This window comes from Drosophila obscura, unplaced genomic scaffold (genome assembly GCF_018151105.1).
Source record: "Drosophila obscura isolate BZ-5 IFL unplaced genomic scaffold, ASM1815110v1 contig_73, whole genome shotgun sequence".
NCBI lineage: Eukaryota > Metazoa > Arthropoda > Insecta > Diptera > Drosophilidae > Drosophila > Drosophila obscura.
The window spans coordinates 3,453,927-3,472,419 of NW_024542865.1; the positions used below are offsets into that span (position 1 = coordinate 3,453,927).

At 41.9% G+C, this 18,493-nt stretch overlaps 2 protein-coding genes across 4 annotated transcripts; one reads left to right on the forward strand and one right to left on the reverse strand.

Annotated features, from left to right (window-relative positions):
- The first annotated feature begins 2,503 nt into the window (after window positions 1-2,503).
- Window positions 2,504-16,732, forward strand: LOC111065248 (protein Tob1). Of its 3 annotated transcripts, none has more exons than XM_022353312.2 (6): window positions 2,504-2,848; window positions 12,581-13,074; window positions 13,141-13,437; window positions 13,518-13,694; window positions 13,774-14,282; window positions 14,372-16,732. In XM_022353312.2, the coding sequence occupies exons 3-6, from the start codon at window positions 13,285-13,287 to the stop codon at window positions 15,156-15,158; spliced, it is 1,626 nt and encodes a 541-aa protein (XP_022209004.2). In that variant the 5' UTR covers window positions 2,504-2,848; window positions 12,581-13,074; window positions 13,141-13,284; the 3' UTR covers window positions 15,159-16,732. The 3 variants fall into 3 exon arrangements, with proteins under 3 accessions (XP_022209004.2, XP_022209003.2, XP_022209005.2); XM_022353311.2 differs by lacking the exon at window positions 2,504-2,848 and adding an exon at window positions 4,426-4,532; XM_022353313.2 differs by lacking the exon at window positions 2,504-2,848 and adding an exon at window positions 9,701-9,988.
- On the reverse strand, window positions 9,428-12,131 carry LOC111065247. The gene is made up of 8 exons (XM_022353310.2): window positions 11,774-12,131; window positions 11,590-11,694; window positions 11,379-11,522; window positions 11,195-11,306; window positions 10,856-11,130; window positions 10,605-10,793; window positions 10,049-10,543; window positions 9,428-9,953 (listed from the first exon to the last, which is right to left on the reverse strand). The coding sequence occupies exons 1-8, from the start codon at window positions 11,972-11,974 to the stop codon at window positions 9,582-9,584; spliced, it is 1,893 nt and encodes a 630-aa protein (XP_022209002.2). The 5' UTR covers window positions 11,975-12,131; the 3' UTR covers window positions 9,428-9,581.
- Window positions 16,733-18,493: the final 1,761 nt, after the last annotated feature.

An 18,493-nucleotide genomic window follows, 5' to 3' on the forward strand; every position in this document is an offset into this window, starting at 1 on the left:
TTTTTAGTTTGGAAACATTAAAAGCTTTCGCTAAAGTTATATATTACCATATAAATATATATATATTTGTGATACATATACTTACATGTTTTTTTTTTTTTGTGTTTAGACTAGAGGAATAATTTACAAAATATTGTATCATTATAATAAAAACAAAAACAAAACAAAAAAACGAAAAATCCTTGAAAGCCAATTTGAAAAGAAAAACGAAATATTTTTGTATGCATGTTCGTTCGTTTCGAAATTTGAGAATTTATTGATGTACATGTGTGTATACTACGTCTATGTAACTATTTATGTGCATGTCGGTGTACCCCCCCAACTATATTGCAGAAATAAATAAATAAACTATCCCAAAAACCCTGATACAATCGTCTTTTCTTAAAATTGTATTTAGGGTATATTTCAGATTATCGAATAAAAGATAATTTGAATTTTCATTGGTTACACCCAAGGAATAAATGATTCACGGTCAAGTCCTTGAGTCCTTGAGCTGAACACTTCCACTTACATATCCAGCTCCTACGCTTTGTGCATCAGATATTTATAACATTGTGTTTGCTATTGATTATCGAATAACAATTTGCTAAGCCTTGCTACGTGTATGAATAAAGAGAATAAATTGATGGTGCAGACGCTGACGAAGAGGCGCTGAGAATGTATGCGAATCTGGCGTTAAACTAATCCATGCAACGATTTTTGGTAAGTATTGAAGAATATTAGTGAGGGCAAACTTTAGAATAGTTTCTGTATGTATGTAGGTAATACCCATAGGGATCAAACTTTTTATAACTGGTAATCAAAGTGTACGAGGGGTACATATATTAGATTCATGTAGACAGCCAGAAGGAAGCTGTTTACTATTATAACCAGAAGGAAGAAAAATAACTGAGCCAGAAGCACATCCGAAATTCAACGAAATAAAATGTAAATAAATGAATTAATAAATGGAAAATGGTGGTAAATAAATCCTATTGAGTTCGAACTTTAAGCACAAATTTATTATAATTTACAAAAAAGTTTCAGTTACTTTTCGTTAGCTTAAAGGAGCGCTTCATCTGCTTTTCCCAACACTTTTTTCATCTCAAGTTCATGTTTCAAAGAGCTTTTAAAGTTCAAAGTTTCATGGCAGCCAGTATGTGTGTAGCAACTGCTGATCGCTTGCCTTGACTATGGAATATGTACATACATACATATGTACATACATGTATACGTATGTATGTACATACAACTAGTTTGAAGGACGAAATGCTAAATGTTAAGAGTCAAACGCTTAAGGGGTACATATGTAGATGTTAGATGGCTAACAGATTATTTCTGGACTCCTCTACCATTTTGGTATAGCAGGCTATGACGTATCCATGTATATAGATCCATAGATCCTTAGGTAAGTATGTGCGTGTGTTGCATTTCCCCTCTATAATACATACCTATGGAAATACGCATGAATAACGACATCCATATGTATGTACATATGCATGTAGCTATGTACATAAGGGCATGTAATATTTATGCTACTATGCATGCATTTTCCTTTTCGTTATTCTAGGGCATGCGGCCAAGTGGGGGCGGTTTTTGGGCTGTTTGAAATTGTCTGTGTGCCCGAGGACTAGAGATGGCCATGGACTGCAATTTCTCGACACGACCAAACACGGCACGAAAATAAAAATTTACAGCACGGAAATGGGCAACAACATGGACAGCTTTCATCGGAGGAGTCTTTATTTTCTGAAAATGACTGAGTACAAGTCAAGCTCGCTTTGACTGTGGCCAACACTTGCTCCGTTCTTTCTAGGCTCAAAATTCACGCACACGCGGACGCCCGTCGTGTCACAACGTGGACCATGCCCACCTCTACCGAGGACGACCCGCACAAACCTTTTACCGGGCTTTCGCGTTGTCCTAGCTCTTTTATTTTTACTACGAATACACACACACACACAGGCGCACATTGGAGAGAAAGCTTTACACCATCCACCGCCGCCCACACTCCTCAGTGCAAGTGTACGAGTGAGTGACAGAGAGCACGACGGCCGACCCTAACAAGAGTGGGCGGGGGGGGAGAGTGAGAGACTACCACGATTCGAAAAAAAAAACAAATCAACGATGAAAGCGCTTCGTGCCAAGGTATATTTAAGCAAGGTGAGGCTTTGTAGCACTCTAAATCTACTACTTTGCAAAACGATAAGAAATGAATTGAATCGGTACTTATAGCGATCAGCTGTGTGAAGAACTTTCTCATTTAATACACGTTTCTAAATCAATTCTAACAAAAGCAACTATCATTAGAGCGCTTTCTGGTCATGCCTTACCTTGCGCAGATGCATCCTGCTTCGTGGTGCGTCGTGTCGTGTGTCGAATGCAATTATGCCCAGCGCTTTCGTATGTATGTATGTACATTTGAACGTAACTATGTGTATGTGTGTTCGTGTGTATGCTGCCTTCGTATTCTCGGGCCCCAAACCTTACTACAACGGGATTTTCAAGAACCACGGACGGTTCACACGGCGTTTTGCTGTTGGCGCGCGCGATACCCATTAAGTAACGGGCACCACCACACAAAAATTACAAAATAAATAGAAACATTCAAAAACGAAAAAAAAAAACAACAACGGAACGGAACGGAACTAAACAGAAGAACAATTGCAGCTGCAATTGGAATAAATCGAGGATTATACAACCCGTGCTACGCTTCATCATCATCGTCATCAGGCAGCAGCAGCATCATCCCAATCAATCAATCACCAAATAGAATTCGGTACATAAAACTGCAATGTTTAAATAAGACTTTTAAATCATCAAAAAGATGCAAAGATATGTACATTGTACATACATACATATGTGCTATGTAAGTATATACGACGGCTGGATAACTATCATACACGCACACACAAAGGCAATAACAATAATTGAGATGGAAATGCCAAAAGTAGGGGTACATGGATATATACATATACATACCTACATATAAATATATTGTCAGTGCGGGGAAAGTACACATCACATCAGTGTTCGGTGTTGTGAGTTTTCATTTCGTTTTCGTTATCGCCCCTTCAGCTCAGTAGGGCAGTGTGGAACTGCTCCTGCTCCAGTTTGTGCTCCCAAGAGCGAGCACAACACAGCTGTTTCTCTCTCTCACGCAATTGGGTGCGTAGCAGCTACAGGGGGAGCAGCAGTATCTCGCTCTCTCCCTCCCTCTCTCTTGGCTGACAGCTGATGGATGCAAAACCAAAAAAAAAGAAACGAGGAGTAGGGGAAAGCATTTACCGTTGCATACATCATGTACATAGAATCTACAATTCGTTTTTGAGGGGGAATTTCGTGGCTAGAGACCAGAAAAAACCCCATTGACTGCAGCTGTAGGCAGAGCAGAGTGTGCCCAGAAGCCCAGCTAGCAAAAGCCCCATCGTCATTTGACATTTCAGCATACAACAAAATAGATATAAATATTTACCAACTGTATGTGCTGTATGTGCAAGTACATACATATGTACATATATACGTATGTATGTATGTATATCTAATAGATATTCCGTTTGGGAATCTATTTGTCGTTTCCATTTACGAGTGTGCCAGTCTGTGTTTGTGTTTTCGGGCATTCAAAGATAAACTTAACGTACGAGAAAATCATGTGCTTTCATTATTTTTGTGTGCTTTTTTTTCCGTGACGTAAAGAGTTGCGTTCCTACCGTATGAACAGCTGATGGTGTTTTCAAACTGTGCTGAAATGTGCATTAAAATTAAGAAATTGTACAATATCTCAATGACAAAAAGAAATTTCTCCCACAAATTTCTCAAAAACGGGTAAAAGTAGAGAAAGAAGGAAGACAAAAAGGAATTTCAATAAGTCGCTCAACAGCCACACACGCGTATGTATACACACACACAGACACAAACCCATTCGATCAGCTGTTTTGTGTTGTTTTGACACAGGCAAAAATTTCTTGAGCCAAAAGTTTTGCCATGTCGAACGGTAGATGGGGTTAAGCAGGGGGAGGGTGTTTGGTGGTAGAAAGTGTGTATGTGTGCGTGCTTTGTCTTTGGTATGCGTGGGTGTTGCTCTCGCGTGAGTTCTCTCTCTGTATGTCATTCGCGCTCTGATATAAAAAAGTTATATTAAAAGATGGGGTAGGGTCGTCCCTGAGCGCAGCTTAATGAATCACAAAGTCAACGGTATATTTTTTTTAGCTGTTTTATGTGCCGCAAATTATTACTTAAGCGAGAGTATTCATGCTTGTTTTCTCCCCATAAAGTTTTTATTGCTGGTCGCAAATGATTCAATTGCAGTGTAAATTACATTCCACACTTTTCTGTGAGTGACCAAAACACTGGGCAACCCCAGTGTTGGTTGAACTGCCATACCTTCCATTCAATATACTTTGGATAGCAGTAGCAGCGGCATGGGAAATTGAGAGCTAAACTGCCTTGGCGCTCGGGCTAGTCGGTGGAAAATGTTGCTGACATTAAGTACAAATTATTTAGTGTCTTTTTTTTCTCGTGATCTTGTAATATGAATTACTGCATCCGTGAACGTATGTATGCCCCAAAGTTTCAAAGTGCGTGAGTGTGTGCGTGGCATGGCGGTGCGTTTGATTAGTTTGGGATTATAATAACCTAAAATCATTATGCAAGCATTCATTGTTTGTAATTTTGTTATTTCTTTGAGAGTGTGTGTTTGTGTGTGAGAATATAGTATTAGTGGTGTGTGTGTGTGTGTGTGTGTGTAGAAGCAAAACGGAAGGAAGCAAAAGATGACAGTAAAAGAAGAGACAAAAACACAGAGTGAGAGCATAGAACTTTATGTAATCAGGCAACCCGTTTGATTTGCCATTATTACCCCTTCATTGCTCATGGCTCTGGCTCCAGCTTTGAAACGGTTAAGAGTGCAGTCAGCACTTTTGATCTCCCTCTCTCTCTGGCTCCCCTCCCTCCCAGTGTCAGTGATGTAACAGCAATTTTGTATTGTTTTTTGTTTTCTGCGACATGTGAACTGGATTACACAGCGACATGTGAAAACAAGAGGGGGAAGGCCAGAGTCGAATGCCGATGCTTTTGATACCCTTGCACACCCAGAAGTACCACGATAAAGTCGTCCGATTTCATCAAATTGTATTGACCTATGAAATTATTAGCTTGATAAATTTGTGTTCTTCACACAAAGATTGCTTTCTTCTACCCATCTTTTGGTAGCGTGGTTTGGTTTCCTTTTAAGATTATGCACCAAACATTGCATGCAGTTTTGTTAAAGTGGTTACACAGCCGGCTTAAAAAATAAGAGCTTCATTCGTTCTATGGTCAGAAATGCTTCCTGCTCTGCGATGTCAAGCATCTGCTGCAATCGTAATACCCTCCTTCAAAGGGTAACACAAAAATAGAAGCAACACAAATGAGAAACGCAAACAAACAACCGCAATAAATTGACACACTGTGCTGTGCTCTGTGCTCGCTTCCTCTCCTCTCCCCTACATAATGCATACCTATTACGTACGAATATATATTTGTGTCAGCTGAGTGGGAAAGCGTGCGAGGAAGAGCGAGCGAGAGAGAGAGAGAGAGAGAGAGAGAGGGGTCTAATTATGTGCAAACAAGCAATTTGAAGGCTGCGTCTGGCCGTATCGCGAATGCCCTTAACTGCTGATTATCGTCGTAGCATTCGAAATCGACGGCTGAACGTAATTGAATTAAATTTGCCTAATGGCAAAACAACAACCATGGGCCCCGCCCCGGCCAATTGGCATTTACCGCACTAAATGCAGCGATAAATGCTTTGCTTGCTTTGAGCCTGATCTTTCAATCGATAAGAGCAAGCAATTAATAGATCTGATATGGACACTAAATGCTCCAAAAAATATGCTATAAATACAAATGGAAAGAAATTTGCGACCAAAGAGTAGAAATCTTGTATTATTCAAGCAAATTGAGGCATTATGTGCAAGCACATCAGCACAATTAAATTTTTCGGCTCACATGCCTTTAAAATATGTTTCAAATTAACCTACATTCAAATTTAAATATGGATAGACACCCTTCAATTGAAAGTTGCTCCAGCTTGAACCTTTCATCAGTCAATGTTTCCATAAGTAAAACCAAATTCGGTAGCAAAGCGCTATTAATAATATTTAACTAGAATTTCCGCACAACTCCCACGCGCTTTTCAAAGGTCAAATTTTTAAACAGAACATTGGATACGTTTATACACCCGAAATATATGGCAATTCGATGGCTCGTTTATAAATAAAAGCCAGACCTTTTACGGTACCGTATACGTACCGTACATAGCTCTATTTAATTATTTTTTTTTTTTATCAAATAACAATAACGAGCTTTGATAAGAACGGATGGTACATGCATATTTCTTATCGTTTACTTTCCACCGTGGCAGTGCTACCCCATAGTTTTTTTTTTTTTTAAGTTTCTGTTTTAGTATTTCAAATACATATCTCTCAGGTACATACGTGGTAAATATATGGAAATATTAAACACAGAAATGTCCTGTAAACATCTAAAGGTTTTCTTTTCATTCAATTAAGATTCTTCCATACAGAGCTAATTACGATAAAATATAATTATACTCGTTACTTATGCATGCTTCAAAGACTTCAATGGGTACACAGTGGATAGCAGTTAGACGGGGGTTTAAGTGGGGGTATTACAGCTGTACTTTTCCCACACAGTTCCCCCATTAAAGTCTGTGATTCCATTAAAGCCCCCTACCTAAGAGTCCTACTTCATATGTAATGTACATACTTGAGGAGCATGTCCTGTGCACAGATGGGTAATAATTCCAATCCCTTATAACAGAGGCGGCAGTCTGACTGTTTAACATTTCTAGATTTCACACGATGGGGAACGTAAACACGGGAATAACAATAACAACGGTCATTTGGCACTCTCTCCTCCTCCTCGCTCTCTCTCTCTCTCTCTTTATAATAGCAGCTGTCTGATGCGTGCTCTCTGGTTCTGGCTCCAAGCTCTCTCTCACTCTGTCTGTATCTCTGCCTGTGTGTTCTCCCCACTCTCCCCCGTATATTGTATGTCGCGTGCGCTGTTGCACTCGTGAATGAGGGGGTGGGGGGGGGGGGGGGGGGCTCGGGTCGCTCTTTGCAATGCAAAATCAATAAAATCTGGGCCAACAGTTTTTAAAGGTTGATTTAAACGGTATGACGCTGTCGCAGCTCCTTTATATCGCTGTGTGTGTATGTATGTTGTGTGTTTGTGTGGGTGTGCTTGAATATAAATAAACATTGAAGAGTCCAAAAGAAGAGTCCTACGCGCCTCTCCCCACCTGAGGACTATCCCATAGGTTTCCCCTTCAGGGCTGTTGCTGTTGTCACACTGCCATTAAAGATAAAGATGTGTGTCGTCGTCGCTCTGCCAGCGTGCGCGTCCTATGTACCAAGCATAAAAGTGAAACTAGAGCTTTTTCAAGTTCACTTTCCAAGCACACACACACACGCGTACACAATCGCATGCATATGAACATGGACATGCACATGCAGTGGATGGAATATAATATATACATATGTTTGTAGGGGGTATGTGAGTGCCATACATAATGTGCAACATTTGTGCACCTTTAACGTCATCAAGAGTCGAGTCGTGCTTCCCCATGGAATGATCTTAGCTCCGAACTGGGTTAACCGCCGGCCCCCAGGCCCGCTACCCACTCACTCCTTAGTCTAATGTCAAGGTTATCGTCCAAAATCCAGCTAATTTGCGTCAATCCCGCAACTAGTCTGCAATGCCAAACTAGTTAACCTTGTTAGTTTATGAAGAAATTCAATTAACTCGAAAGTTTCCCCCCAAAGGCAGAGCTACAGCCTCCCACACACAATCATAGACACTTATCCGGCTTACGCTAAGATGTGTATCGTACAACATTAGCTTTACTTAAAGTGCTTCATACGAAAGCATAGTTGTACATACACAAGTATATGTATTAATGTATACTTTTTGTAATTTTGCAGAATTTGTAAGAACATTTTTAAAAATTAAAGAATTAACGAAAATTCTGCAATGAAATCCCCAAAGATTTGTGCGATTTTAAAGCTCCTACTAAATTCAAAGTTCAGACTCGCCATAAAAAAAAAGATTTAAGATAAAGTTTTAAAATGTAGTGAACATTATTACAAATACCTAATTAAGGTCTTAAAACTCGCCAATATAACAGTTTTATCTGAAAATAAAAAGAATGAAGGATATCCTATGCTTGGGATAGTCAAATAAACACTTGTTTGATTCCCAAGAATATGGAAAAAAAATCGCAAAAAACAGTATGCGATTGCTCAGGACATCCCCAAATCTTTATGCAAACAGTGAAAAAACTTGTTTGAGATTATATCATATCCATACAGTAGTACAGTTTTTCCAGCAGATCTGTACAAACTCTTATGAAACACTTGACGCACTGCCGGATTCAACAAATATTGTTGCAAGCATCACCTTTGACCTTTTACCCAATGCGCTATGTTGTTCGCCAGCTCTCAAGCTCAAGCTCTCCACTGCATTGAAATACCGTTTGGGCAAATGGCCTTTTCCCCTTGTGGGGATGATGTATTGCATTGGCTAGCTAGCTGGCTATTTTTGGCATTTCCCATTTATATATGTATGTACATATGTACGATATATGTGTACATGTATGTAGTACTTGAAACACTCTCGTGAAAGGAAAACATAAGCTTTCAGTTGCGCGGGCTTGAAGCTTGAGGATTTCAATGTGTGTGGCCTTCAGATGGTTTAAAAAAGACACACAGCTAGTTGTATATACTACGAGTATGTATATCTAAGCAGCACATAAACGAGCTGTGTGCCCTGGTGCACCTACACAGCTGCTGCAGTAGCAGTAGCAGCAGCAGCAGCAGCAGCAGCAGCAGCAGCTTGCAGCAGCATAAATCAAGTGTGGGTGTGTGAAATGTGCTACTCTCGGGGTCGTTTATATGTCATTGCGCACCCGCTGCTCGACGCAGTAGTAGTAGAAGAGCAAGAGAGCAAGCTCAAGCTCTGTCCCCCCCTCTCTCTCTCTCTCTCTGTCTCTTCGGCTTTAAGTTTATTTTTATCCGCACGCACCGACGAGCCTTGAGAGAGCATGAGAGAGAGAGAGAGGGTGGAAGGGTGTAAGCTTTGCGTGGGAAGCTCGCTCGTTGCTCCAGTTATAGTTACGAATGCACTTCGGCTTGCTGTACCACTTTTAAAGGGGAAAGCACTCTCTCTCTCTCTCTCGCTCTTTAGTTAACCTACATAGACACGCATTTGCATGGCGCGTGGGCGTGTGCAGTGTAGTGCAGGGGAAGTGTTGATCCGAATGACGTAGGAAGAGCTCCAGCACCAAATATAGTATGTGTAGCTCCAAAACTGTTGCAGGAAGTTGCAATAATACATAAGGCTGGCGATGTACATACACCACACACACACACACACAGAAAGAAACAATACATATACGAGGCTGCTTTATATGAGTATTACATTATTTTACATGGGTATAAAACGGAGAATTTGGAGAATGGAGAGAATGGTAAATGCATTCATTGCCTTGCCTGCGTGGGAGGATGCCGAGCAGAGCAGAGCAGAGCCGAGCCGAGCACTTATGTATCATCGCTGGTCTCCACAATGCGACATATAATGGGTATGTCCTCCTCCTGTGTCATATTGCTTTTCGAGTTGGGGTCCAGAGTGCTCTGGATGTAGGCACGTCGGAACTTGTCCCAGCGCCGTGTCTTCAGGTAGTCCTCGAACAGGGCCTGCCGCGAGGGCACACTGCACTCAAAGTAGAAGCGGCGACGCTGCCAGATATTGCCCGGATTCTGTTCATCCTCCAGCAGCCAGAAGCGCGGCAGGACCAGGCACTGGACCACAGTACGGGCCATTATCACACGGTGCTCCATCTTTTCGCCCAGGCCAAAGATGCTGCCGAATGTGAGCGAGCCCACGTCTATAAAATGGGTCTTAATCGGATCCTGTGCGGATGGCCCCCACCCCCAGGGCAGTGAAAGTGAGTGAGAACAGTGCGTGTGTGTGTGTGTGTGTGTGTGTGTGTGTCTTTGGGACTTACGTGCAACGTAGAGAGAAGTGTCGCATCCGAACCAAGTTCGCTCAATATGGTTCGGGCGGAGGGGCTGGCCGTAAATATTTCGGATGAGATTGTGCCTAAACGTTTCGAGGATTGAGTTGCGGATTGAAGTGTTCGACGCTTGATTGACGATTGTGAGATCGTTGCGCGCTTCGATGACGTTTGGGAGACGAGTGTTTTTCGCTTCGAGCCCGAGCTCGAGGACTCAATGGCATCGGAGTCTGTTTCAGCGGATACCTCCTCGCTGAAATATTCAAAAAAATCCTCATAATCAAACAGTTCCTCCTCCTCTTCGTCATCCTCAATCTCCTCCTCGGTAGTACCGGTTTTCCTGGTATTCCTGGTGTGCCTTGGTGTTTTATGTGTTAATCTTTTCGCCTGCATTATGGTTTTCTTTCGATGTGAGTGCTTCTGAAGGAAACTGGCCTGACCCATGCCACAATATGCTTCGATTTCTTTCAGGCCCATTTTGCGCATCTACAGAGTACGTAGCGAAAGAGAATAAGTCACACGAAACGCCTAGCAATGGATGGCATACCGCTTGTTTCTTTAGGCCCTTCGACTCGGCCTCCTCCGACGAGGTTGAGGCCAACAAATTCTGAATATCCAAATACGAGTATTCCGGAGCGTAGGACGAGTTCTTTGATTCGTGAAACATTGACTTAGACTCGTTATCCTTTTCGATATCGGTCAGATCAATAACAGTCTTGCCCTTGCGGTTACCGATCTGCAATCAAATCAAGGATTTATGATAAATATATATAAGTTATATATAAGATATATATCCACCCTGATGTTTAGGCATTGTAGGATGACGCATTCGCCGCTCAAAATAAAATGCACCATACTCAAGGAGCCCTTGTCCTCGACATAGATCGTCTCCAGAGGATCATACTGCACCACAGAGCCGAACATACAGGCACGTCGTATCTGATCCTCATCCAGAAAATTAAAGTAGTCAAAGGCTCGCAATGCTAGCCTCTTTTCGTTCCATTGCTTCTCCATGAACGGCTTCAGAATTCGATTGTAATCGTTATCGTATATGGCCAATATCTCACAATTTGCTTGAACAAAAAAGAGCCAATAAGTTCAATCTACTTGCAATGTTTATCTCAGGGCAGAGCTTACACAGTGTCGTGAATGTGTTCATTCTGGGGCAATCCTCAACCATTTCCACCTCTCCGATACAGTCGCCCGGACCGAATATGGCAATGGATACTTCAGTGATTTCTTTTGTGACCTTTAGAAAGAGATTTATGTGAGACACAAACTAAATGCCATGTTAAGGATTTTGTGGGGGGGGGGAAGCTACCTTATTGTATTCGGATTTTTTCATTTCGACCTCGCCGTTCAGTATGAAATACACGGTAATGGGCGAGTCCCCCTCTTTGATTAGAACTCGTGACTCATTAATGGACAATAACTTAATTACCGGCACCATGCGAGCCCTGATTTTCTGCATTAGAGATAACAGAGCGCAGAATTGCGTTAAAACTTGGATGAAATTCGTTTGGAGTGCTTACCGGAGGGATCTTGGCGAAGCATGCTAGTCCGGCTAAGACCATGCACAGTTTTTTTCGATCCTCGATGGTACGCGCCCAAGGGAGTGTGCGCAACAGCGCCTTCTCCTGCAGTCATCGATTAATCGATTAATCGATTGCCCGAGCGCGTGAGTTGATGTTCGGTGTTCGGTGTGCGCTTACTTACCGCTACGGTGATCATGCCCCGCTTCTTCTTCTGCCGCACCAGCAAAGCCACGTTCTTCTTGACGTTCATCGAGATGCCCTGATCCTCGGCATCGATCAGCCAATGCTGGTTCATAATCACCGCACGCACCAGTTTTTTGAACCGGGAACGTATCGACTTCTTCTTCATGTTCACGTCCGTGTCATTGCGTGCTCGCTTCATCGCTGCTCCCCTCGCTCTCTACTGCCAAATCGGATTCGGAACTCTTTTTAATGGAACGCAACTCTGTGTTACGTGTTTCACTGTGTGTGTGTGTATATGTGGGGGTTTTTTTTTAATGTTTTTATTTTATTTGAATATATAAGTATATTCATGTGGTTGCTGTGTCTGTGTGTCAAATGTGAATCAAGCAAGCAGTGCTGTTACGATGCCCCAGGGTTTGCCCCAAGCACCCTGTACAAATGTTCCCTAAGCGAACGGATAGTCTTCAAGAAGGTTTCCAGATCTGTGCGGAGGCAGCCATACATAAAGAAATAACGCTAGGAACAGTCTTTTTTTCTTGGCATCAAATAAAAGAAAAAGAAAGCTTTTTCAAGTAGAAATCAAATTAAAATTTTTGATGCCTCTTTCGTGGGAGATATATGTCAGTGCTGTCAAGGACTGAGTCCTGGATTTGTGTTGTTATATTTTTAGTACCGAAAAATACGCATTTTCTGCGCTGTAATGCGTAGAATTAATTTACTAAAATAAAATTGGAAGCAGATGCAAAGCCGATAGCTGATCCACTGACTAAGTCTCTAATTGTTTGCTTATTTCTATTTTTCCCAGCTACGGACACAGACACACGACTTGTCATAGAATTGCAGCACTCTGAGGAGACACCACCCATGGAGGCGAACTAGGTGGGAGACAGAGGGAAACGGATCAACGTTTGCCATAAATCAAAGACAGCTAAAGACAGAGAAATAACTAACTAGCAACCGACTCAGACAAAGCCATTAGCAATTACTTTACACGCCCACACACACACACCACACACACCACACACACCACACACACCACACACACTACACACACACCACACATACACAAACATATGCACACATAATCGACCCTTTTAATGGGCGATGCTCTGTAAATACATAAGACATAATACACTTAGGATCTAAGGACTCCACAACACACACTCAATTCTCTGAGATAAATACACAAACGGAAAAACGAAACATAGACTCAGACTCCCAAAAAAAAACAAAACAAAAAAACACTTCTTATATCGCCTGAAACTTCAGAGCCAAAATTGAGTTGGGATTTTCATAAATGTGCGTTTGATCAATCAGCTAGATATATGCATATACATAAATATATATATATATATACATATATAGATACATATACTCGTACACGACTCAAGAGAATCGAATAAGCCAGTAAGCAGTGTACAGTGGCACAGTGCACAGTGAACGGGGGGAAGAGGTCGTCGAAAGGAAACGGGGTACGGCGGAGCAGGGTACAATTTTGCGACTGCCAAGATGCATATTGAAATCCAGGTGGCCCTGAATTTTGTCATCTCCTATCTGTACAATAAACTGCCTCGCCGACGGGTGAACATATTCGGCGAGGAGCTGGAGAAGGCGTTGCGCGACAAATTCCAGGGACACTGGTACCCGGAGAAGCCATTCAAGGTATGCAAAAAATATCTCTCCTCAGCAATGGAATGATTATTATTATTTTGTTGTTGTTGTTGTTGTTGTTGTTGTTGCAGGGTTCCGCTTATCGTTGCCTGAAGACCGGTGATGCCATCGATTCGGTTCTGGAGCGTGCGGCACGGGAGAGCGGTGTGCCCATCAGCGATGTATTAGAGAATTTGCCCCACGAGCTGTCCGTGTGGATGGATCCCGGCGAGGTGTCCTTTCGCGTTGGCGAGAAGGGAGCCGTAAAGGTACCAAAAAAAAAAAACAAAGTGTTATGCCCCGCCAGACACAGAATAATCTGCCATTAATCTGATTTTTATGCTGCAGATTCTTTACACGGAGAACAATGAGAATCACGAGGATAGCCGATCGGCAGATCGTGAGGTCACCAAGACGTTCAATCCGGAGGCCCAATGCTTTCGACCCATCGATGTGGTCAACACGACCCTGACCAATCTGAGCTTAAGCCCCAAGTCATTGCCGGTGCCCATGCCACAGTCGGGCTCATCGCCACACTCGGCCGCCTCTGGGTCGCCCACCTATAAGGGCAGCCCCAATCCCAATGCCAGCAATGCCAGCAATGCCAGCAATGCCAGCCAGGGCAGCTGTGGCTCCGCCTCCGGTTCGTCCAGTGGCTCGGCACCGGCTCAGGGTCAGGGGCAGCCACAGGCCACAACTCAGGCGCCGGCTCACGGCAATACGTCAGCTGGGGGCGGCACAGCATCGGCGTACTTGCAGCGTGCACCACAGGCGCCACTGACCTTCACGACCGCCACCTTTGCCCAGACGAAATTCGGCAGCACCAAGCTAAAGACCAGCTCGAAGCGGGCCAACAGGTAAGGCACTGGCCATTGTGCCACTGATGCCACTGATGCCACTGATGCCACTGATGTCATGCCACATTTATCCATTTGTTCATTTGCAGCAGCGCGTACCGCATGTCGCCCACAGAGTTCTCAAACTACATCAAGCAGCGGGCCATACAGCAGCAGATGCATCACGGCCATGGGGTCGTCTCGTCCCAGGGCTATGCCGCCCTGGACCCTGTGTCGCCAGCACGCTCGATCTCGCCCAATCCATTGGCACTGGGCGGCCAAATGGCCAACGGGGGTGTAGCCGGTGACCACTTCTACTATCCCGGCGTGGTCATGGGCCTATATCCGCCATTCAATGGCCAGCGGAATCTCTACGAGCCACATTTCAATGGCGATGCCAACATGGCCATGTTTGCCGGTCATCCACACGTCAATCCCGTGGGTGGTGCAGCCAAGTACAGTACTTACATGGAGGCTTGCTACTTTCCCAACGGCCAGCATCTGTCCCAGCAGCAGCAGCAGCAGCAGCAGCCGCTAGGCGGGCAAATGGACAACGACAGCTGTCCATATGGCCTGGAGGCCGATCAGTGTATCATCGATGAGGGGGTAGCAGCAACAGTCGCAGTTGGAGCTGGAGCTGGTGCAGGTGCTGGGGACTCTTCGCCAGACAACAGTCCCATTGCCACGCCACCAGTGGCTGCGATGGCCAACCAAACTGCTGCTGGTGTTGCAGACACATCAGCCACAGCCGGTCCCGCCAGCCCGGGGGTCAATCAGCAGCAGCAACAGCAGCAGCAGCAACAGACAGAATCCTCAACGGCCAGCAATCTGATTGATGGGATCAACTCGTTCTACGGCACTGGATCATCTTACCAGCAGCTGCTGGTGGCCAACTAGGCCTGCCTTCAGCCCCAGCCACAATAACCAACAGCAGCAGCAAGAGACATACCAACCCCAAGGCCGAGAGGCAACACCGAGACCGTAGAACCGACCGACCGACAGCTAAAGAGGCAGAACAATAGAATCTAGATTTAAACGAAAACTCCGCCACATAGTTATATAATAGTGTTAATTATTGGGTCTAACTGGGGGGTTCCCCCAGAGAGCCAGGCACCAACCGATCCAATTGTTAAAACATTTTGAGTCACAAAACAAAACAAAAACAAAATAGATGAAGAAGACCCATAAATTCAAACCAAAAATAGGATCCGTTTAGCTATATATACATTTTGGATTGTGTACACCTCTCGTTTTTGTGTTGTAAATATGATTATGAAATGCTATGGTATATTAGATGACGAACCTACCCAATAGAACCCTTAGACACCCGTTCAATCAGACTGTGTAGAATGGCCACCAACCCCTTCCCACTTCCCCCCTCCCCCGTATTTATAGGAAAATGTATAAATTCATATTTTTTACGATGCTCATTCGTAGCCAGCCAGTCAATTCTAGGATGGCTACAAATGTAGGTACTATATAGCGAAAGACATACCCATAGATAGACAGACCGGAGCCACATCTTGTGCATGGGCTATGGGCTATTTATGGGATGGGAGTAGAGAGAGAGCGATAAAGAGAGAGTTCATTAGTTAGCACCCCTACGGACAGGTATACATATATATACCAAATATTTATATTTTGTTATTCAATTCGAAGTGAAGTTTCTTTCTTCTAAAAAGCCTAGAGTATAGATATACTAAATACATATATAGCTGCATATATGTACAGGAACTGCACAGACACAACAGACACTGACAGACACAACCACACAGGTGGTATAAAACAAAACAAAACAAAGACACACAAGACAACAAAAGCAAAACAAAACAAAAACAATATATGTTTAAAAGGAAATCAAATAGAATTTCTCAAACTAATTGTTTTTAATTGTTATACATACATATATATATACATATATACATGCATATATTTAAATATCCATCAACTGGATCAACTTATGACATTAAGTTTTTAATTAGTTCTAAAATTAAGAGATAAGCTCATTTTTGATATCAACAAGCAAAAGGTGTGAGAGAAGAGAAATGAATTGGAAATGGAAATGGAAACTTGCAGACCCCCCCATGCCCATACCCTATAGAAGCCATACAAGCGTTGGGCGTCTGGGAAGCGATCAATTTCGAATGAGCCCGAAGATCAGTACCCTGCCCAGATGCTCAACAAATGTTTTGTGCCGCGCCCCTGCCTTCCTCCCGCGACTGTAACCTACCGACTGTAAGTGGTTGGGATATTCTAGCGAGTTGAATGATACGATACAAGTGATCACTAGAATATTGGACCCCAACCATTCGAGTTATCCAAGCCAACTAAAGTCCACCCCAATGCGGATAATGCGGATGATCGTTGACTCTAACCATAAACCATTATATCCAGCAAGCAAATGGAAAGCACACCACCAGAGACGTGGAAGAGGTTCTAAAAGGAAAACCAAAAGAAAAACAAAAACAAAAACAAAAACAAAATATATGAGTACTATAAACAACTCTTTTTCATTTGTGTGTTATATTGTATGTATTACTATTTGACTTCATATTTTTTTTATATTGTATGTATATCTATTTTTATATGAACATTTGTAATTTTTGATAAATCAAGTAAAGTAAAAACAAACAAAAAATTTTATACTTTTTATATGGGCTTACGTGAAAAATACCTTGTGCTATATAGTATGAATGTTTACTTTAATTTTCAAAACAAAACTAAACAAAACCAAAACAAAACCAAAACAATGCGAAACGGAACGAAAAATGTTGCAAAAGAAAGAAAGAAACAAACAAAAAAAAACCAAGAAAATCAAACCAAAACCAAATGAGCATTTTTATTTAATATCCATATGAATGAAATCCCCCAAACGAAAACACACACACACACACACACAGAATACACATAGAAATTATTGATGTAAATATCTCATCGGATATATCGGATGCATGCATGCATGCATATGTGTATGTTTGTAATAGGTGTATAAATTTCTTTCTCCCGAATTTAATGGCTGACACATCTTGATGTATAATTGTATAATAGTTTAATGGAAAATATATATATATATATATATATATATATATAGATCGAATATATAGATTAATGTGTAGGGGCAACAAGATATCAACCAACAAACAAGCAAACCAACAAGCAAAAAAACAAACAAACCAACTAACAAAACAGATAGACAGACAGACAGACAAACATATGTACAATGTGTGTGTATAAGAAAAAGTACTCTCTCCCACATGCAGACAGAAACCTTAGAGTTAATGCCAGTGCATCTACACATATATACATACATATAGATTACAATATAAAAAGAAAAGATCTTCTTGTTAAGTAGTATTTGTAATTAATGCAAATATTTTTTACATTTTGTTACAACTGAGAATGAAAAAAAAAAAATACAATGAACAATGAACAGAGTGCAGTGATGCAAGAGAACAGAGCAAACAAAATGGAAGGACAGCAGGAAGATTTTAAACATTTTGTAAAAATGTATTCGAATAATATGTACCTACACATCCCACAGATGTGCGTATCTCAAAACTTACCACTGACAAAACGGAAATTTAATGAAACATTTAAAGTACCTTAAAGAAGCTTCTAACTACAGCTACTGTGATCACGATCAAGAGTCAAAAATCAAAGTCAGAATTAATGATAAGCCTTCAATTGCAATTCGCTCATACCTGAAATCCGTGCGGACCAGGAACTTAACATCTGTTCGTTCACTGGGAGCCACCGCCATGGATGGCAGGCGTCAATGAATTGTGATAATGATTTCTTGCTTTTGTATTCTGATCATAGTAGTGCTTAAGTACCTACAGACATACGTACATACATACATCACACACGTACATCGCCCCATTTGATACAACACGCAACACGAAAGAGCGTATGGACACGGGACATTTTTTTTTCTCTAGATATATTAGAGGCTATCCAAAAACTATCAAAAACAAAAAACTAAAAACTAAAAAAAAAAAAAAATACAAAATTTTTTACTTTTATATATATATAAAGATATATATGTATGGTATTGGTATATATACAATATACATATATGCATTAGTGTGCATATGGTATATACATATGCATGATGTCTCCATTCTGAATGTGTTTGATGTACAATATTATACAGAGAAATGTACGTATGTACATACATACATACTCGTAAAGTAAATAGTGTGAAAATAATACATAATGTTAACAAATGTCCC

Coding starts and splice junctions, on each gene's coding strand:
- LOC111065248 (XM_022353312.2), top strand. CDS start 13,285: ATGCATATTGAAATCCAGGTGGCCCTGAATTTTGTCATCTCCTATCTG. Junction 13,695..13,773: donor GCGAGAAGGGAGCCGTAAAG/GTACCAAAAAAA, acceptor TTTATGCTGCAG/ATTCTTTACACGGAGAACAA. Junction 14,283..14,371: donor AGCTCGAAGCGGGCCAACAG/GTAAGGCACTGG, acceptor GTTCATTTGCAG/CAGCGCGTACCGCATGTCGC.
- LOC111065247 (XM_022353310.2), bottom strand. CDS start 11,974: ATGAAGCGAGCACGCAATGACACGGACGTGAACATGAAGAAGAAGTCG. Junction 11,695..11,773: donor GGGGCATGATCACCGTAGCG/GTAAGTAAGCGC, acceptor CGATGACTGCAG/GAGAAGGCGCTGTTGCGCAC. Junction 10,794..10,855: donor TACAATGCCTAAACATCAGG/GTGGATATATAT, acceptor ATTTGATTGCAG/ATCGGTAACCGCAAGGGCAA.